The 21,272-nt window shown below is 42.2% G+C and overlaps 2 protein-coding genes across 15 annotated transcripts in view; one reads left to right on the top strand and one right to left on the bottom strand.

Moving 5' to 3' along the window:
* Positions 1-1,525: 1,525 nt before the first annotated feature.
* On the top strand, positions 1,526-11,027 carry LOC142041975 (aldo-keto reductase family 1 member B1-like). 4 transcript variants are annotated; one of them, XM_075051291.1, is made up of 10 exons: positions 1,526-1,684; positions 2,487-2,654; positions 3,712-3,828; positions 4,549-4,626; positions 5,502-5,624; positions 7,378-7,484; positions 7,686-7,767; positions 8,854-8,937; positions 9,844-9,926; positions 10,263-11,020. In XM_075051291.1, the coding sequence occupies exons 1-10, from the start codon at positions 1,616-1,618 to the stop codon at positions 10,303-10,305; spliced, it is 954 nt and encodes a 317-aa protein (XP_074907392.1). In that variant the 5' UTR covers positions 1,526-1,615; the 3' UTR covers positions 10,306-11,020. The 4 variants fall into 4 exon arrangements, with proteins under 4 accessions (XP_074907392.1, XP_074907391.1, XP_074907393.1 ...); XM_075051292.1 differs by lacking the exon at positions 1,526-1,684 and adding an exon at positions 1,938-2,191 and having other exon boundaries at positions 10,263-11,027; XM_075051293.1 differs by lacking the exon at positions 1,526-1,684 and adding an exon at positions 2,230-2,372 and having other exon boundaries at positions 10,263-11,025.
* Positions 11,028-12,394: 1,367 nt separating this feature from the next.
* The window catches only part of CALD1 (caldesmon 1), a 198,696-nt gene continuing 189,818 nt past the window's right edge, over positions 12,395-21,272 (bottom strand). For 9 of the 11 annotated variants that reach the window (XM_075051284.1, XM_075051281.1, XM_075051280.1 and 6 more), the window contains 5 exons: positions 19,813-19,950; positions 18,766-18,861; positions 16,100-16,180; positions 15,742-15,775; positions 12,395-14,076 (listed from right to left, as the gene is read on the bottom strand). In XM_075051284.1, coding sequence (XP_074907385.1) covers positions 14,045-14,076; positions 15,742-15,775; positions 16,100-16,180; positions 18,766-18,861; positions 19,813-19,950 — 381 coding nt within the window. In that variant the 3' untranslated portion in view covers positions 12,395-14,044. The remainder of the gene's footprint in view (positions 14,077-15,741; positions 15,776-16,099; positions 16,181-18,765; positions 18,862-19,812; positions 19,951-21,272) is intronic. The other 2 variants (XM_075051285.1, XM_075051289.1) reach the window with 1 other exon arrangement.

Genomic DNA, 21,272 nt, shown 5'->3' with positions numbered 1-21,272 from the left:
TAGTGTGGTCTTTTCTGGCCTTAAAATCAATGTACCATTATCGATTTTATAAAATCCATACAGATTTGTTTCTGTCTTTTTTCTGTAGATCTTGCTCTCTCTTTTCTGTCAAATTCCTCCAATCTCTTGCAGTAGCTTTGGTTTTTTCTTTTTCGGGGGGTTGGTTTGGTGTTTTTTTCATATGTGTTTTCAATAGAAGAGACCTCCTCCCACTGCTCTAGCTTGAGCATACAGGAGTTGTCATGTCAGTTTGCAAATTTTATTTCCCTGCTTACATTTTGCCTCTCTCTCTCTGCTTCATGTCAATTTGTTATCCTTTTCATTCTGCAAAGTGTGATGACATCCAAGGCAGCTGGAAGATGACAGTAAAGCTTGGTTAAGCCAATGGTTTAGAAACCAGGCCAAGGAGAGCAAGAAGAGATTTTGTTCAAATATAAACCTAGAACGTGAATCTGCTAATCAACGGAAAATACTGTCCTGTAAAAGCAGCTTAAATAATGCAAGTACACAAACAAAAATTTTAACAAATCACATCAAACATTGTGGTTAGAATGCACTAGTGGCACAATAATTCACAGTTGCCTGTATATTTTGGTAGGCAAACATTATCAGTCCAAGCATAAAATATTTGATTCTCCCTTACTCACACTCTGCAACTCACAAGAAGAGACCAGTGGAACTTGCACAACACGGAAACTGGTAGTCAGGGGTCAACAACGAGCAAGAAGGAGTTTATAGCAATATAAGCAAAAGAAAAAAGAAGATTTAAGAAGCAGAGAATCCCTACTCTGATAGACACAAAGCGTAAGCTCTGTGACTTGTGAGATGCCTAAGGTAGGGTGTTGAAATTAAATTAGTTTTCTAACATGAAGCACCTTTTCCTTGAGACAGCTGAGAGCTAAGTAGCCTGGCCCTTCCAGGCCCCTGGCTCTTGATTTCTGAGGTACTCTGTCTAGTTTCCTGCAGCCTTTAAAAGTCAGCCCTCTGCATGCATTTTGACCCTAAAAATAACAACCAGGGGGGTTATTTGGACAAAAGCACTAGCTGCAGACAAGCTGTGGTCACAAATCCCTCCTGCAGCCTCCGACACCCTACTGCTGCTGGCTGATATTTTAATCGAGCGCAGGGAACCGATGCCTTCGCACGGACTGATAAGGTAAGGTAAGGTAAGACCGCGTTCCCTTTTAACAAATTCCTCTGCAAACAGCAGGTGAGCCTAATATTTTGTAGGATAAAAGAGGGAAATTTCAGTCCATTTGTCGCCACTTGAGAGTAACTGAGAAAATCCTTCACCGGCCGGCCACCCGTTGCCCCACGCAGCATTTCACCCCGCAGGCTCTCCCCAGGGCAGAAGAACCCACGCAAAGTGCAAAGTTCCTCACTGATACGTTCGCTTTTAGCTTGTTCTGTACAAACCCAACCAACCATCCTCCCGCCATCAGGCTCCTGTGGCCAACCGAAACCCCAAAATCAGGAGCACTTTGGGTCTCTTTGCCTCTAAGGGAACCCCGGCGGGGGGGGTGGGGGGGCGGCCCCGCCTCTTAAAGCGCCTTCGAGCCGCGGCGGGCGGGCACGGACAGACGGACGGACGGACAGACAATCAGTCGCAGACACCATGGCGAGTCCCTGCGTGGAGCTGAGCAACCAGATGAAGATGCCCACCCTGGGGCTGGGCACTTGGCAGGTACCGGGGCGGGCCGGAGGGCGCTGGGCCGGCGGACGGTGCGGGGATGAGGAGGGGAAAAGAAAAAAAAAAAAAGAGAAAAGAAAAAAGAAGAACCGCCACCCAAACCGGGGGTGCCGCGCAAGCCACGGCCCTGCGTGGGAGCCCCGGGGGAGGTCGGTCTCGGCGCCCCGCGATGGCGGCCGCTTGTGTAACCGGGCGGGCGGCCAGGCGGGCGGGGGGGGGGGGGGGGGGGGGGGGAGAAAAGAGGGCTCGGGGAGCAAAAAGCAGAGAGAAATAAAAGGCAAAAAAATAAAACAGGGGTTGAAGAAGGTGGAGAGAGGAGGAAAAAAAAAATAAAACCAAAGAGGAAGGGCTGCAAAAGGAGAAACAACGACAAAAGGACCGAAAGTAGGTCGCGAAAGGCCGCTGGCTCGGCGGTTGCAGCTCCGCCCGGGAGGGATGGGGTCACTGGCTGATGGGAACCCGCTGCCGCGGAGCTGCCTCCCCGGGGAAGGGTTTGGGGAGGTAAACTGGCAAAACTGCTTGGGCGACGCTGGGAGCAAATAAGGGGAAACGGCAGCGGGCATTGCGCTGCTGGAAATGGCAGAGTCAAAGCGTGTCGCAGGAACTAAGTCCTTTCTGCTCTGCTCCCTTTCCCTGCAAAATTGCTGTTTGCCTGGAAAGCTGAAGCTCTTTTTAAATGCAGGTGACGGGGAAACTGCAGCAGCAGCTGGAAACGGGGACTTTGTGGAGCTGTCGCAGCAGCCAGTGCTGGCAGAAGGCCACGGAAGAGCTCATGGTTTAATTTGTTTGCTTTCAGGCTCCTCCGGGAAAGGTGGAAGAGGTGGTGAAGTTTGCTATCGATGCAGGCTACCGCCTCTTTGACTGTGCCTATTTCTACCAGAATGAAAATGAAATAGGGAATGCAATCCAGCAGAAGATCAAGGAAGGGGCTGTGAAACGGGAAGACCTCTTCATTGTCACTAAGGTACAAGGCTGCAGGATTATTAGGGCATTTAGCTTTTCTTGAAGAGAAACCTTTGTCCCATCTGTAAGGTAACACAAGGACCTATTCCCTTCTCTGACGTTCACTTCGTGGCTGTCTTGTTGTGTGCTATAAATTCCATCCTTTATTTGCAATTTGGACTGAGCTTTGTCAGGAAACATTGACAACTTAGGAAAGATAGTGTGGCTGTTGCTGATCTAATAATTTCCTTGCATCTATTAAGTCACTGAATTATACTGAAGGTTCATTTGCACACACCCTAGAAAGATCAGAAAAAAAAGACAAGACAGATGTCTGAATTCAAAGGTGCTGTACTACTTACTGGTGTGTAAGGCGTTTGAAAATGGTGTAATGTACAAAATCTAGGCCTGAAAAGGAATGGAAATTAAAGCATAGGACTTCAGTCTGAAGTATTTTATGTGTATTTACTCCATTCCTTTATCTCACCCACTTGTCTCAGCAATGCTCTTTACTAAAAAGTAAGAACACTTCAACTAGAAAACTTATGACTTGGGAGTTTCACTAGCAAAACCAGAAAATATTGAGTATAACTAAGCTTTTCCACATACTCTTCATTTATGTTAAAGAATGGGTTTTAATTTGAATAATACTTGCAAGTTCTATTTAAATTACTTGAATTTTCATTTCAAAAATGAAGTAAAATTGACAACAGTTCTCACTGTGGCCAGTTAAAAGGGACAGAAGGAAGGTAGCTATGAGTTGCTCGATACTCAAAATTTAGGCTGAAAAAAAAAATTAAATTCTAACACTAACAGCTTTACTGTGCCAGATACAGCTGGCAGAGTGTTACATTTAGTTCTGAGAATCTCTTTTCGTAACTAGGAATACTGACTGTCCACCTGCATGACTGACTCCCTTATTTGTGATTTGTCTTACCTTACCATTAGAATATTGGCACCCTTGTCTTCAGCATGCACTGAGTAGGTGGGGAGGGAGTTGTCCTCCTAGACCACTGAGGGAGAAGCTTCTGGCCTGTGGAAGCTGCAGAGTCACGGTCGGGCTTGGTTTCTTCCCACAGCTGTGGAACACGTTTCACGAGAGGTCCTTGGTTAAGGTAGCGTGCAAGAAGAGCCTCGCTGCACTGCAACTGGACTACCTTGACCTCTACCTGATACACTTCCCTATGGGATTCAAGGTAGTCCTGCTCTACATCCCTCTTCTCCTTACCTGCCTAGAAACTTGGTCCATTCGCTCATCTATGCTGTGAGCATCTGCGTTATGTACGGGGCTATGCTATGGTTCATTTGGCTCATCCCTGAACCTGGTGGTAGGAAGCATTCGGGCATTAACTAGGTAGTGGTATGTCTCAGCATGTGGGTCTGGCTTTCCGTGCCTGCGGGAGTGAGATAGTCGTAGGTACGAGCACTGCTAAGGAGCCGGCTGGGTGTTCAGGGAGACTGTAATCAACACAGTTTGGGATCGTGGCTTTCTGCTGGGCCAGAACAACATGAACATCTCAGGTTTTGGAGATGCTGGCTCGATCTAGAGTAACCAACAGTGAAAAAATGAAGCACAGTGCAGGAAGAACATGCTTCTTTTTACCCCAGTCTACACCTGTATAAAATAAATAAAAACTGTAGAATAAAGGTAGGGGGGTGTCTGTTCCCTCCTCTCTAGATCTGCCTAAGTTACATAATTACTACTAATCCCCGCTCTTCGTTTGCAGGGATTGATTTGTAGAAATATGGCCCTCATCCAAAAGAGAATATGGATGAACATGCATAATTTTTAGTTACATGATGTATTTAAATAATCTGCTAACTTGCTGCCTATAAATCCAGTCAGAAGGGCTAGTAAACAGTAGGAAATTCAACTCTTAAAGAAGGTCTGTGTATTATCTGCCTTGAAATAACAGGCTGGTGAAGAACTGCATCCTGTGGATGACAAGGGTATGAGTGTCCCCAGTGATACAGATTTCCTGGACACATGGGAGGTAAGTTAATGTTTGCTCTTCAGAGCAGGTATCAGCACTAAAGATGGAGCAGAGATCTGTGTGCACAATGAAATTAAGGGATAGGTTTGGGTACAGAGGATAGTCACATAAAATGGTATTTCATGACCAGAATGAGCAGAGCTGCTGCTATCTCTTGTTTCGGGGAGAAAGAGGGGGATGTCTTTACTAAGACTACAGAGGAGGTGCTGTCACTAAAATAATATATGAATACACACAATGGTAGAACCAAAGCATGGATTAATCCAGGTGTGGCTGTTAATTTACTATTTCATACAGATGGGGAATTCACACACTTTTCAGTGTTGGGCATCAGCATCTCAGGCTGTCTTTCAATCCTCCTTTCCTCATGGACTGGGAGGATTCAGGGACTGCTCCTGCTACCTCTACCTCTGTGATGCTGCAGCTCTAGGAATTAATAGTTTTGTCTATAATAGCAGATTACAGTTGCAAGAAAGTATTTTGAGGTAACTGAGTTTAAGCTACCATCCTCCCTGCTGCATTCTGCCAACTCAGAGGTAGTGTGAAGGTAGGGGAGGAGTTGGAGGGGTCTCCCTTGCTTTTTTAGCTCTGGTAGAATGATCTCCAAAGAAGCCAAAGTGAAAGAACTTCACTTCCTACTACAAAATGGTTGGCTAAGCCATTCTTCTTATATTACTTTCCCATCTGCAGTAGGACATAAAGCATACAGATTACACAAGTTGCAAAGACTATTTTTTTTTTTTATTATTTGAGATACAGTTATTTAATCTAGTGTGAGTTGTCTGTTGGTTTACCACTAGCTTTAGGGAAATAAAGTAGTATAGTTTGTATTAATACCACCTCATAAACATACATTGGTTGTCCTTACTCATTAGGCTATGGAAGAGCTGGTGGATGCTGGTCTGGTAAAAGCCATTGGTATCTCCAACTTTAACCATGAACAGATTGAAAGAATCTTGAACAAGCCGGGACTGAAATACAAGCCAGTAAATAACCAGGTAAAATTTTTGTTTCCATTGGTGTCAGCTAACCTTGGAATATTCCCAAATATATTCATGCTACACTTCAGCTCTAAAACTGACTTCTGCCATGACCTTTAAATAGTTTTGGTGCCATGGAAAGATCTCACAAAGTGTAGGTATCTCTGGTTGACTGGAAGACCCTTCAAGCCAGTGCTGCCTGTGATATGCAAGGCTTTGGTACAGTGTCAGTCTTGTTGGTTTTTATCTGACAGGGATCTCGACAGAAACATTTTTTGTAGACTTGTGTGTATATAATGCAGTGGAGATTTGAGAGCATTATCATACAAAACAGTATGGATTATGCATATCACAGTAATATGAAACAGATGAGAATATTTCATTTTTAGACGTTGGAAAACAGCGAAAGTATCCATCAACTTGTATATGACCTTGTGACTTTCTGCTACACATTTTCTTTCACGCTTCCAAGTACTACTTCGACTTGGATGTCATATCCCAAGTTGCCACAGGCCCATTTCTTCCAGCCTTGGGATAACCAGGAAAACCCCCACTGCAAGCTACTGCACGGCATAAGAATGTACAAGAATGCTCCAACTCATTCGCTGGACTTTCTTATTTTTCAACATAAAATAAACCATTTCACTGAACCTCATTTTAGCAAGGAGGGTTGAAGTGTACAATTACTTAACAAATTCTCGCCACATACCTCATGAATGAAATCACAGGACAGCAGGGGCATCGGGATCTTCTGACTTTCTTCCATATGAGACTTCTTTGCACTTAGGTGCTGAATGTACATTTCTGCCAGCTTGGGAATATCCAGGGAAATGTCTACACTGGGTCCTGTGCAGGCACAGTGCTGCCTGTGCTGTGGTGCCAGGCTTGGGGCTAGTGTGTACGCCAGCCAGACTTAGCACAAGGGGGACATAGAACTTGGAAAGATTTTACTGAGGGTTATAAAATTCTGGTGGGGATGGACCCAACTAACCCCACATTAAAAGCTGCACCAACTTCAACAGGTTGAAGAACTTCAGGCTTTGACTCCAGTTTGATTCTCCGTGGGTGTGCCGGTGCCATGTGCCGTTGTTACAGTAGTTGCCTAATCTAGCTCGGGTCTAAATAAACTACTGTACGTGGATTTCATGTCACCATGCCTGGTAGCAAAGCTATAGCATTTAGAAGTGGTTGGATATGTGCACGATGCCACATTATGCCGTGTAGACATAGCCCTGTGGTCATCCTATGGCTTGTGACAAGTTGAGCAGCATCCCCATATAGGCTCCTGTTGCTTCCAGTTAAAGGATGTCTTGCCCGAATGGCTGGTCACAACATGATCTGAGCTGACCTAGGGAAGTTCACCTCCCCAGGCTTCTTCAGTAATCAGGGAGACTCCTTGAGGAGAGGAGAGGTCGTGTGACTCGGAGCAGAAACTAAACATCAGGTACTCTGAGCTGCCCCTCTGAAGATGCAGTCCTGCTCCACAGTAGTCCAGGAACACTGATTTCCCCAATTCCTGACACAGCCCTTCCACTCTTCTCATCTGTTTCTCACTATCTTTGTGTAATATGTAGTATGAGGAAGCCCTGTTCTCTGTGCTAGGCTTCTAGATATTGCTGTGATGTGAATAACTTTTATAAGATAGATTTTAGTCATGGTATTAGGAGTCTTTTCTTCACATTTTCTGTGACCCAAGAGGAATTAAAATGTTATGCTCTGGAGCCCAGTACAGTCTGCCTCTGTATCAACCTTCATGTTTCTGTGCTTGCAGATCGAATGTCATCCATACCTAACCCAGGAAAAGTTGATCGAGTACTGTAAATCCAAAGGGATTGCTGTGACTGCGTACAGCCCCCTTGGCTCTCCTAACCGCCCATGGTAAGCAAGCATTGCAGCCTTTCTGCACACAAAATAATGCATTTGCAACTTGAATCTTTGAGGCAAATGATGCAAATAATGCAGGTATAATGAGAAAAGTGCTGTTCCCTTGTTGCAGATTATTTCACACAAAATGTCAGGCTTCCTGGAGGGAAACTAATATCTTTCTACCATCAATATCCTAGCTTTTGTTTTTAATAGGGCCAAGCCAGGGGAACCTGTGCTGCTGGATGATCCCAGGATTAAAGAGATTGCAGTTAGACATGATAAAACCCCTGCCCAGGTAAGTGGGGTTGACAGGGCACACTATTCCCCCTCCTCAGACATTTTTACAGGCTGATGGCCAATCTGAGCAGATGCTGCCCTCTCTAGAGATACAGTGTAATGGGGCTGCACTGCGCTTGACTCTTCATACTGCCCCAGTTCTTACCAGCATTCATACAAATTATCAGGTATTTTCTGAGAGGTCTCGAGTGCTGAGTTTTGAGGGGGCTGATCAGCAGTGGTACGTGCTTACCTGAAGTGTTCCCCTTCCTAGGGCGATTTCCTCTGCTCCCAGAGAGAAGCGCTTGCTCCTGGAGAAACCCTTTCCTCTGAGGTTTACTTATAAATCATCAAGCCAACTTGTTATTCCTTTCTCCAGCTAAGTTAGCTAAGTTATTCTTCAGAGAAGCCCTGTAATTTGCTGACTTACTTGATTGCTCCCTGTTTGCTCATGTTCATAAAGAATTATTGAAAGTTGCTTGATTATTCAAGATGAATTTTTTTTCTCTGTTAGTTGCTAGTCACACAAATGAGTTCTTGCCCAGGGTGTGCAGAAACTGCACTTCAAACCCACATCTTCACAAGCAATCACCCACAGTCATATTTTAAGACGGGCAGAGCAGGACCAAAAATTGTATGCAACAGTCCTCTTTCAAGGGAGAGAAACTTTTAAAATCTATAAACATATTTTTCCTTTTAAGGACTTCACGAAACTTAACTTAGCTGAGGTACTTACCAGTAAGCCCAAAATAATCTGCAGTATCTTTATGCTCATTTGGTCTGAACACCTATATAATGCAAGCCAGAAGCATCATCATCTCTCTCCTCCCCTCCTACCATAAAGGAAAACAAAACAAATCCAGGAGAAGCAAGGATGTAGAAACAACATCGGCCAGAAACAGTTATAGTTTGTCAGTAGACTGCAAGCAAATGCTGGCACATCAAACTCCTGTGTGTGAACTGGTAGAGTCTTCAAAAGAGTGAACACAGTTGTAGAAAAAGAAATTGGTTTGTGCATGAAAAAAAAAAGGTAAGAGAACATGAAAAGCCTTTGAACATATTTCTTGGTACCCCTGTGTTCATGCTCCTTCTTGTCCTTTCCTAGATTCTGATCCGGTTTCTTATCCAAAGAGACGTGATTGTCATTCCCAAGTCTGAAAAACCACAGCGTGTTGAGGAAAACATCAAGGTGAAGTTTCCATCGGGACTGCTGCCACCTTTTTACACAGGATAGGCACCCACACCCGTATCTCCTCCATGTTTCAAGCAGCACCTGAGAGGCATTGGAAGGGGAGCACAGAGATGGAAAGACTGGGGCTCAGCACTACCTAATCATCCACACTTGTTCTCTGGGGAAAAGTGTTTTGTTCCTGCCAGGAGAGAAAGAGGTTACACCAGGGTGGTCTGAGCTCTGCTTCCCTGGAAAGGGAATCCCGGTTTTGGACTTACCCTCTGGGAAATGCTTAGTGAGCCCCTCTTTAGGGTGTAAAAGAACAAACTGTAAACACCAGGCCTGTTAGGGTTCACGCCTCACTTGGAGGCTGTGGTTCCCCTTGGCAGGGAGATTCAGCTGGATGCTTGCTGATAAGGCCTAGCATCTTAGATGATATCTTGGTGTTACTTTCAATTCATGCTGCTACATTTTGGACTTGCTTCTCCTATGAACCACCAGCAAGAATTCTTAGATGATTGATTAACTGTGAGAAAACTATTTGCAGTTGGTACCCAGTAGTCCTCTGTCGTACCAGAAATATTTACTGCTAGTTCCAGTGTTTGTGACAAATCAAGTAATCCATCCTTAGCACCTTAAGTTTTCTGTCTGTGCATTACAACACAAACTGCAGTGGTGTTTGCGTTCAAGCACCCAGAACTGTAAGACATTGCTATGAACAGCACCTCAGAGAGAAAAGGACTATCTTGATAACTTCAAGGGTAAATCAGTATGTGGCTGAGAAATAAGAGGATTTCTTAAGTATGCTTAGTGTGGATGCAGTATGTTCCTACCTCAAGTCATAAATGCATGAAGTACACTTTGTAGCTAATTATATATGAATCTAAGTAAAAAGGGCTTGCTTTTTTTTCCCCCCCCTGCTAGGTGTTTGACTTTGAACTGTCTAAAAAGGAGATGGATGTCATCCTCAGCTTTAACAGAAACTGGAGGGCAGTTCCAGTGCTCAAGTATGTTCCTTACTATCCACTAGGCCTATCTCTATCTGTATTTTCATCCCCCATATCTTGAAAACACACATGACCAAAACCAGAGAGAGGTTGTATCTTAAGCCCTGGACCCTAGGTAATGAGACATGTCCTGGAACTGACAGCAGGAGGCAGATTCATTCAGGGCATTCCCTTCAGCACCTTGGTGTTGCGTGTGCTTTCTCACAAGCCTCTGTTCAAATTAATGACAGTAGCAAAACTTGAGTACATTGGCAGCGGCAGGGGATACTGCAGTAGCGAAATGCTTCTGAAGATACTTTCTACAATACTTAAATAACCAGTTCTTTCTCTTCTCAGAGCTGTCAATCACAAGGACTACCCATTCAAAGCAGAATATTAATACCAGTGATTTCAGCGAGACCTCTGTGTAACTCCCTCCAGATTAGAAGACGTATTCTGCAGCATGGTCTTGATTTCTTCTTCTGTACTTGACAATCATTACGAGCAGTTACTTGTCCTCCTTTTTTAGGAGACCACTAGCTGGTATAAGAATGCATCAATAGGGATGGGTCTTTTGTAAAGATGGTTAGCAGAAATCTGGTTTTGATTAATAGTAAAAAGACAATGTCTCTTCATTTCCTTTTTTTCCTTGTTTTCCTTAATTAAAGACATGTTTAATAAAAAACTCTGGTTACTCACATGATTTTTTTTATATGTTATTTCCAGTGCAGTCAGTCATACTGGCTCATGAATTGCTGTCAAGGAATGCTGTCCTTCATTACTTTGCTTTTTACATAGTTGTGATTTTTATACTGTGAATTTCTAATGCTTTAAAATTTTATATTCATAAAGTTTGAATAACAACAAAACTTAATCAGTGTAGTGCTTAAATTGCTTCATACATTTAGTTATAAAAGCATACCTGAAGTCTGTTTAAGTTTTGATAGAGATAGAAATGAGCTGCTGTAATTCCTGTACAATGACAATACACAGACTACTTTGTGGCTTATGCGTCAAACAGGATCGTGCTCTAGCTAGAACCTAAAGAACAAAGTTGTACGTATTACCTCACATAGCCCTCCCTCTGAACACCTAGAAATTGAACTCTTGTGTGATTAGCGGTGAGAAGTTGAAGATAGCATCATATGCAGTGTTAACACATCAAAATTCACCCAGCCCAACATAAGGGCTACCTCCAAAATCAGACTGACTTGTTCTGGAAGTCTCAAACACAAAATCATATTTTTGCAACTCTGCTGGCAGCATTCAGAACAATTTATCCAGACAAGGGTTAGCTTTATCTAAGGAAAACATAGAAAAACTTTTAAAAACATCAAAGCAAACCCTGAGGTAGACACACAATTGCTTTAAAGTACTTTCAGGTTGATAATCCTAGGCCAAAGCAAAGGCAGGCTTCAAAAAGGCTCTTTTGTGGCATTCTGCACACTGACAAGAGAAAGTCTGGCTAGGATGCTGAGTGAGCTGCAGGAAAGCATGACCAGAAACTAAGGTGTCAATTTGGTATTGTCTGAAAAGTCATCACCTCATAACGGTATTGAAACACCAAAAAAACTTGCAGCACTGCCAAGTCAGCCACCAGCATTTGTCTTTGGCAAATTCTGCCAGGAGGTGGTGCCAGCTGATGAGAACAAACCACAACCACACCACTTCACAGTATTTCCCTAAAAGTAAAACTGATCATGCCCAGCAGGCTTCCACACTCTCAGAAAAGGCAATAACCAGGAGCAAAAGAAACTTATCTACATCAACAAGGAAAAGCATCACTTCAGCAAAGCTTGCAGGGAAATGTAGCAACGCAGTCAGTCAATGCAAGGCAGGAGAACAGGCATGCTTTCAGGCATACAAGCTCTTCTCAGGTTAAATTAGGCAGCATCTGACTATTTCTCCTCCGGTAGTTCAGAAAGTTGTGCTTGCTGCAGCCTTGTGCTTCCCGTGGAGCTGGCAGCAGCCTGGGGGGGCCTCTTTCCGCTGACCATGACCTGGTTAGACCATTAGAGCAAAAACGAAGGAGACAGGAGGGCGACGGGAGAGTCAGCAGCTCCCCAGGCTCGGTCCCTACAATCATCCAAGGCTGGAAGCACATCCCACAGAGGCAGACAGAAGCAGCACAACAGCTCTCACGCAGAAAACATTTTTCAAAGCAGGGGACCAGACAGACGGCTGTACCACTAGGTCAGAACCTATTTTGCTGAGCACACTGACTTCTGGATGATGCACAGCTCCCATCTTGTGCTGATAGGCATGACAATTAAGATTTCCCCCCTGCCCCCTTAGGAATATGTAGGTTAAAGCTGCTTATTTTATGACTTGGCTGTTTACTGTAGGATAGTACATCAGGAGAGATAGTACATCAGGAGAGACATCCTTCGAGCTTCTTTGCAATGACACCCTATCTTATACGGTGGTAGCACGATTCCTATCCCAGTTACAACAACCAGCTCATTCCTACTCATTAACAAACAGGGGGCTGCTCACGGAAATATTCCATTTATTGTGGATGCAGTTTCAGAATACATTGTTTGAACAAATCATTTTTATTGCAGCTATGGGATGTATTTGAAAGACTCAGAGGAGTGTTTACAAACCCCCCAACAAAAAACATGACAACTCACAGACAATGTCAGGCACAATTTCACCCCCTACAGATAACTATGTGCACCTCTGTATGTAAACAAGATGTTTCAGCCAAGCAAGGGAGCTCATCTTTAGGTTGGTATATAGCATTATTCTTCTTTAGGAAGAAGTCAGATGCTGTAAGAGATGGAAGTGGTGAAAAGGGAGATTGTGGTAGTTCCGATGCACACCAAAGCTGTTAACAACATGCTCAGGGGCTACTTTAGTTGCTCAGTTTATGCCACCCATACACTGTAGGATGTAAATGCTAAACTGTATGGCATGTAAATTCAAACCAAGCTGACGTCTTATAGCCATGTGTTTACTATATACAAATGAAAACATCTGTAAATAAGATATTTGGGAGAGAGAGTTAAAAAGAAGCACTATAAAGATAGAGGTTTACTTCATTTTAGGTGGACTTAGTGTACGGCACTGATGGATGGCAAGATTTAGTGTACAGTCATTTGAAACAAGCTCCAACTGTGTTTAGGTTTTTTTCTTTTTAATTATGGTAGTTTTATATAAATTAGACTACAATGTTTTATACAAGTGACCTATTTTTGACCCTCTATACCCTTACCTTTTCCTCTTTTAAAAACTATACTTTCTTTTTAATTACCCGTTACTGGGCAACTGACATTTAAAATTTTTTAATACTTATCTCACCATACCTCTAATGGCATTTATGAAATCTTACTATAGAAAAGTGTGTGATTTTGTCTTTATTTTTTTAAGCTGTGATATTGGCTAGTTATGTATGTTTATTACTAAATATAATACTCTAGCACGTATTAAAGCATTCTACCATTAGTAGTGCCTTTAGGCTAAACTTTGTAAAGCTATGTGTGTATATATTCTAAATTGCATTCAATTAACTAGTCACTAACAACAAAAAGAAATATCAGTACCGCTGTCAGCTAACATAATCATCCGAATTCAGGTATTAACTTAAACTAGAATGGAAAAATTGATACTTAAAAAAAGTATAAAACAAAAAAATTAAAACACGTTATTGATGCAGTATTTCTCATGACATGGGCAACTTACAGAAAATATTACATTGTCAACTAAAGATATTTCTTCCATGCCTTAGTCTAAAGTGCAGAAAGAAAGACTTCTGTATTACAAAAGTAACCATTGTTTTTATAGGTTTACTGCACACCTTTCTTAAGCAACTTCACTTTACATGCATTTTGGGTTGACCTCTTATGCCAGTTGAAATCACTGTTCAGATACATAGTTAGTTACGACTATCAGTAGAAGAGTCTATATATTTCACAGCATGGGTTTCTTTAGGAATAAAGGCTCTTGTGCAAAGGCAGTACTATTATGATGAATGTCTAGACTGATTATTAAATACAGTGCTAATATACATGGTTTTAACTGGGATAATGCAAAAAGACATTTTGGTAAATAAACATAAATATAAAAAGAACAATTTAGCACTTTTTCCTTTTTTTTTTTTGTTTTCCCCCGATTGGTCCAGCGTCTTTAGTGGCCTTCTACGGTTCTTTCTCAAATTGTCTCAAACCTGCTGAGAAAGAGAAAGATTAAAGATGGCCTGAAATAATCCAAATGTATCTCTAAATAGAGAAAACATGGCTCTAAACACACAGCCCGTAAGAAGGCAGGACACAAGCTGTATGCTGCTGTGCTTGTATACTGGGATTGCTCAGAGGTGATCTCCGAGAGGACAAGCAGGATATCCCCTCTCTTGCCTCTGACAGCCCCGGGAAGGAGCTCGGGGAGAGCTCGGGAGCTTCCCACCCAGAAATGCCAGGGGTGCTGCACCCATCACTCTCCCTGGCCGCGCGTGGGGGCTGCCATGCTAAGGCAGGCTCTGCTGCAGGGCTTGGTGCCTGCGCTCCAAGTCCAGAGCAAGACTGAAAGGTGAATCCTGAGAGCCTCCTCCTGCAACCCCTCTGCTGAAGCCTTCATCCCACTCAGCCTTAGAGGAGAGGCTCGGCGGCGTCCGAACCGCTCAGCGGGGTCTGATCCTGCGGGCGATGGTGCACGACTGCTCACACCTTCCAAGGGAGCAGAGCCGTGCCAATGCTAGGCGAGTCTGAAAACCCCTGTCCTAACAGCTCGGTTTAAAAAAGGAGAACAGGAGGAAGACAATTCCATTTTGTGTGACTCTAAACTGATAAGAAAAGGTTACAGGCATACCATTCCTCTGGCTTCCCATACGAATGTGAAGGAAAATGTATGCACATATTAATGTGTAGAAAAGCAAAAGTTTTTCTATATTTGATCATTTCATTCCTAGGGAAGAGTCAAGGGATGTTGCAAGGCATCTTTAAAGCTATTAAATTGATCAGTGAATTTTCATTCTTCCCCACTGGTCCTTAGGCACATAATTCCTTTAATTGGTTTTATTTGGAGTGGTTTAGATTAAAATAAAAAAAAAAGCTAGGAGGGTAATTTTGTTGATTTCTTTCTGTACAACTAGGTTGTGTTTCCCAAGCTAGTAGTTTCAAAATGACAGTAGTTAGACTCTTTTTGCCTTGAGAAGACACCAATGCACAGCTCCAGCAAAAGCAGTGCTGCCACTGAGTGTGTTTGAACTCCAGTCCAGTCTGGGTATGCAGGAGCACATAAGACTCACAACCAGCCAGAGGAATTATTTTTAAAAATCAACACTGCTGAATTTTCATCAGGCTTCACCATTACCCAGTGGCAGTGTTTAAAATCAGATGCGTGACTCATTCTCAGTAGCACTGATATCTTCTATTTCTGCTCAAATCATTTTGCTGCAACAGTCTCAGGTTTTGGGGTCTCCCTCTCCCCTCATGAAAGGCATATCCATTGCCGCTGCAGCCTTTAAAAGAGCCTTTCCCAGATGCTTTGCATTTACTGTAATTAGTTAAATGAGCATCCCATTCCTCAGATCTCACACAGTTTAATGATACTCTCCAGCTACAGCAAACATGCTACGCGTGTCACTGAACAAGGCTTTGCAAACACGGCTGGAGCACTGTTCATCCTCAGTCCTCCTAGGAAGATGATTTAGGTTTATTTCTCAAACATTCATGTTTTGATGATATTGCAATGCAGCTTTTGAAAGGCAAAGGCAAAAAGCGTTTTTGTTTTTTGCATCAACATTAACAGCTGTAGAATTTTAAAACACAGATATGCCTGTGCAAAAATTTGGCAATAGTTCTATTTAATATGCAGGTGTATTATTAGAATTACTTACCATTAGTCTCTGATTTTTTCCCCATAGCCGATACCTGTTTGAAAAAGTAATAATCCATTATTAAAGTTGAGTATGGGAAAACATAGCTATTTCTAACAGGAAAAAAATCAACTCCATGCAAAGGACAGATTTCCACACACAACACAGCTCTGCCAAATAGGAATATAAAAGTTACACGCTGCCCGTGGCTTCCTGCACCTCATTGTACTTTCTTTTACAGATTAAAAGGCAGGTTAGTAACAAAAGACATGTAGAGGCTTAATTCCAACTGACTGACTGTATGAAGGCAAACGGTACCTTCCCCCTAGAAAGCCTCCCACAGAGATATTATCCTTTCAACAATGGACTGAATTGTTACCTTAGAAGAAGAAGCTGACTTTTCAACTGACTGCTTCTCCCAGAGATTACGCTTGCTGGATACATCTCCTGGTCTTAAATCCTGTATTTTTAAATTAATGTCAGAGAACAGAAACCAACATTAATTCAGGTTTATTTTAATTTGTTAGAGAAAACATTAGAATGTGACTTCCTCATAAGAAAAGTTGAGGAGCATCCACCAGTGGTAAATATTACATTGTCTATCAATTATAAAGCTATTCAGAATGACACATCACATAATGACTCCACACATATACATGCTTTACGACAAAAACTAATCCTGCTGTACCTATTCAGTATTGCACAGACTGGCCATAACTTATTTTGTTCATCCTAGGGATTGAAAAGTTACTGCACCATCAGGTTTTTAAGGACAATTCCAATTTTTGCAGAAAAGAGTATTTTTTTCAGAAATAGTATCTCTATTAGGGAGGAATTCAAAGTAGCTTGTTTCAGTTTAGACTAGGAACAAAATATTTTGTTGAAAAAACTGTAAAACAAAAAGAGTAGGATTTCTAATACAACAGAAAAGCAGATCCTCCTCTGCATTCTTAAATATAGGTTTCAGAATTTAACACTTTAGTCCTTCATATCCATTTGAATTTCCATTGCATCCTTTAAGATCTTAGCATGTACCAATCGCCCAACAGAAAAAACCAGGTGAGGTAAAGTCATTAAAAAATAACAATATTCTCTGAAAATGAGTGTACATGGAGACTTTAAGCAAAACTCAATAAAAATTTCAAGCTGTTTCTTGGGGAAAAGCAGGACTACAAATCAAGATGACATATGCTAGGCTAGTAGCAATGCACCTGCTTAAGGACAGATAGATTGGTATCTACCTCTGTGGTTGGCAAACAAAAGACTTTTGAAACAATTTTGGACATAAGTACTCTCATTTTCAAAAAGTGTTCAAGTCCTGCACAGTTTCCAGAATGTTGTTGTTGCCATCCATAGATAGGTAGTTTTCTGCACATGAGAATTTCTAACGTGGGATAGAAAAATGCCCAGTGATGAATGGAAGTGTGATTTCTGCAAGAGGTATTTGCACTCAGCAGAGATGCTTTAGAACTGATCATAATTTGTAGCTAAACAGGGCTGCTGACGGTTAATGCTTTAAGCAAATTCTATACTTCAAAAAGTGAGTTCAGCAATAACAGAGGAAGGAACAAAACAGCAAAACTGCAGAGGACCTTATCACAAAACCACTTCCATAATCCTGAAATCATTTGGGATCTATGATTTAGGTTCACCATAAAACTAATTGAGATCTTTGCTCCCTCTACTTTTAATTGAATGTTGTTCAAAGCCCACAAGAATCTTGATGGTCACAGAAGTTTCGAACAATTCTTTATTTTGGTAGAATGTGATGAGGGTAGGAAGTTATTTGCTAACAAAGAAATTCTAGGTTTCTCTTTGATTTATCCTGGTTAAAAAAAAAAAAAAGTAAAAATCACACCCTATGGATATATATAATTCTTCATAGTCAATCATAAACAGGTTTACCTGACCAACTTAGCAAACAGACCCCCAGAGAGGAATAGGAGGAGGGCAGGTTCCTTCAAGCAGATACATTGAAAGAAGAAAGAACAATCTATTGAGAAAGAGGGAAATGAAGACATAGATAGAAACAGTTGGCTGAGGGGAAAACAAGAGGTTAGTTTTACATTACCTAAAAGTTGCAACTTAGAAGAAAGAGAGGAAAATCTGGAGGCAGATTCTGTGCTGGTTTTCAGCAGTTGTGATTAAATACAGGGGCCACAATGACTTCTGTTGGTTTTATATTCATGTCCATAAGGATGGAATCTCTATGTAGCTACCAGCAAATACTGACATTAGGGACAACATTGCAAATTTCAAGCTCCAATTTGAGACAAATGGGAGTGTGAATTGAGAAAGTGTTTTTCAGGCTGCACCTTTTATAAAGGGCAAGTGGACTGGCAGAAAAACACAACACAAGGATAGGGGAAGAAACCAGTTCTTTAATAAAATCCCAAAGCTGAATCATAAACACCACGAGTGATGCCCTACCATTCTCCAATACGGACACCTACAGCTCCAGTTCTTCACCTCTACCCTTCTCCACTCCACAATTACCTATTTCTGCTCCTTCCCACATCCACACTGCTACTTCCCATACTCCCAGCTTATTACTTTGATTGCATTTTCTACTCTGATTCTTGGTGAAGTAATGGGCATGCTAAAGGGCCTTCATTAGAAATTACATTTAGGCTATTAAAGGATTAATGTATTTCACCTGTGTTTAAAAATATACTTGGAAGATTTTTAGAGGGCAAGGGACAAAGCACAATTGTTTTCATCCAAGGCTATGGCTGGTAATTTCTAAATTAATGATAGGCCTTTCACAGGTGGTAAATGAATGTCCTTCTCTACCAGAGAAGTGCTTCTCTGAGTACTCTCTTTTTAGAGCAACCCTAAGGTTTAAGGTGAGAACTGCCCTGTTTCATCTCCCCCTTTTCTGACTACCCAGGAGTCAGCAGCCAGAGGGCCTCTGCGAGCTTCCAAGAGAGGACACGCAGCAAGATTCCTCCAAAGACCGTCAGCTGGTTGAGGAAGCACCACCACCACCTCTGCCCCAGGAGAGAACCCACGTACTGAAGAGATGGCTGTTGCAAGTTTACTTACAGAAGGTTTTGGAGCAGGTGATCTGTTGCTCTCTGGGGTCTTGGTTAACCACTCGTTGATACGACTGGTGACACCAACCTTCAGTCCAGCAGTTTCCTGCAAAATAATAAAATCTAATCAGAAGACTTTAAGAATAGTTTTTGCTATGTTTTCCACAGTTTAGATTTAAAAACAAAGCCAAGCCTGAGTTTAATATAGAGGTCCTCACTGAGACTATGGTTAGCTAAGAAGAAGGTATTGTCCCTATGAACTACACAGTACTACCAAGCTCAATAATGATAGAAGTGGGCTGACAAAATCATTTCCACTTTAGTGCTAACCCAGGAATAAACGTTAGACATAAACCTGCTGTTTCTGTCATAACCCCAAACTTCAAGGAGAAAAAATCTTTAGCTTAAAGAAAAAGAGGCACCAGTCTAAGTCTACATCTTCGCTATGTTAAACTAAAATTTTTCAAAAAAGCACATAACAGAGGAGTTAAGTGGTCTACAATTTAAATCATTAAAATAAAACTTTAAAAGGTTAGAACAAATTACTGAAACTTCATGGCTATCTGTAATAATCCCCTTCAATCCATGGCTCAGTTTTTTGGCTATGATGACTGCTTATCAACTTACATCAATTTATAGAAAGGAAATATTGCCTTAAGGATTTACGTAGAAAAGATAAACACCTCACAAATGCTTCTATGCATTATCTATAAAACACCATCATTATCTTGCCCCCCTCTGCCCCACAAAAGAATCTTTCCCAACACAAAGAATTTCTTTGTACTCTGCTTGAACTACCCAGATATATTTGTCCAAGATATCTGATGTGGCTCTGGAATGTCTCATAACTTAGCTCAGTATGTCACTAAATTCTTCTGCTATACTCAATATTGCAGCCACACATTTTTGTGGGTTTCTGAGGACCTCAAGATCCTTGGGGATATTCTTCACCAGTGATGTCAACAGGAGCAGCCAGGCTTACTCATAGGAACATGAATAGCAAGGTCAGGTCTATAACATAATTCTTTATAATCACTATGTAAAATTTAACATGTACCTTATTTGGGGTTCCTGTCCCAGAGGGTGATGAAAAAACATTCCCTTTCTCCCACATGCTCTTAATGTTACGGACACCCTCAGCTGGAACAGGCAGGTCGGAGGCTGCTGGCTTAGCTGGTCTTGCAGCCTTTGTGCCCTGCAGAAGAATTGAGGCCAGTTGGTGTTTGGCATTAAGAGCTGGAGTTGCAGGGTGGTTTGACTCTGGGGCAGTGCTGGGGAATGCAGCAGCTGTAAGCGGTTCTAGCAATGATCATGCAAAGACAGAAAGGAGTACCCAACTCAAGAGGTGCCACTGAGACTCTCCCCCTTTTGATTTGCAGTTGCACCCTTGACACGACCGGCTATGAAAACTGCAATTGTTTAGATTTTTGCATTTGTTACATTTCTAAAGCTCATGGCAAACCATAGCTCTGCACACAACTGCTCCGAGGCTTTCATCTGTCCTCCCTCAAGTCTTAGCATCTGCATCATGTAAGCATGGCTCCTTCAGGGACACAGCTAAGGAAATCCTTATGTGGAGGCAGGGGGAGAAGGCTGCCCTGTCATTCAGCATCAGACTCTGCTCCATCTGTCTCAGACAACTTAAGCTCACAACTCGGGATTCTAGGGCTAAACTTCAGCAATTACAGTATACTTGGAATGAGGTAGTTTTTTAAAGAGTGGGCGACTGGGGTTTTTTTAGCAGTGTGTCTTTTGCATTGTTACCAAAAACACTGGACCAAACTCCTCCTGTTCCTTCTTTTCAAAATTTTTGTACATTTTACATATGACAGATTTGAAGAGAATAAGAACCTGTACAAGCTGAGGCTTTGCCTCTCTAGTTGCAAAGCAAGGCAGATTTGGCAACTTTTGGAAAAATCAGAAACTCAGCAAAAGAATAATTTCAGGTCAGATGAGAGCTGTATATAGTTCTGAAGCTGCACAGCCTGCCCACCCCTTGCCATAGACCTATGCTTTTTAATATCTAAATGGAGCATAAAGACTCAGGACCCTAGCACAGCCCTACTGAAAATACTGGAGAACTTAATATAAGCTGCTGGGTGGGCTGGTCCAGTGTTTACAGGTTGACAAACCCCGAGTTCACTATTATATAAATTTCTTATGGCAGACGGAGCTGTACCTCCAACTCATCCACTCTTTTTAAGGAGTTTGACACCAAACCCCAGTGCCAAATTAAAGCCCTTGGTCATGCTAGGGTGGTTACGTCTCATCCAGAAAAGGTGCAGAGTGAAGCAGGAGGACAGAAGCTGTATGCTCCTACTTTGATGATATAGGGACTATTGGGTGCCATGCTGACATTCATCTCTAATGGAGGGGTTTGTGCTACCTTCAGCTTGACATAGGCACTGGAGGCAAGCCTGAGCCTTCAGCACTGTCATGCATGCGCTTTTTTCATCGGGAACTGACACACAGTATAAAACTCTCCAGCACTGATAGGCTTCCTAGCAGAAAGGTTAA

This window comes from Buteo buteo, chromosome 19, assembly GCF_964188355.1.
Source record: "Buteo buteo chromosome 19, bButBut1.hap1.1, whole genome shotgun sequence".
NCBI lineage: Eukaryota > Metazoa > Chordata > Aves > Accipitriformes > Accipitridae > Buteo > Buteo buteo.
Note: the sequence above shows the minus strand (reverse complement) of the source record. Positions and strands in the feature narration are given on the sequence as shown.

Excerpts from the sequence above, each read along its gene's own strand:
- LOC142041975 (XM_075051290.1), top strand. The coding sequence starts at position 1,616 with ATGGCGAGTCCCTGCGTGGAGCTGAGCAACCAGATGAAGATGCCCACC. Across the intron at positions 2,655-3,711 it reads ACCTCTTCATTGTCACTAAG|CTGTGGAACACGTTTCACGA; the intron begins GTACAAGGCTGC and ends TTCTTCCCACAG. Across the intron at positions 5,625-7,377 it reads ACAAGCCAGTAAATAACCAG|ATCGAATGTCATCCATACCT; the intron begins GTAAAATTTTTG and ends CTGTGCTTGCAG.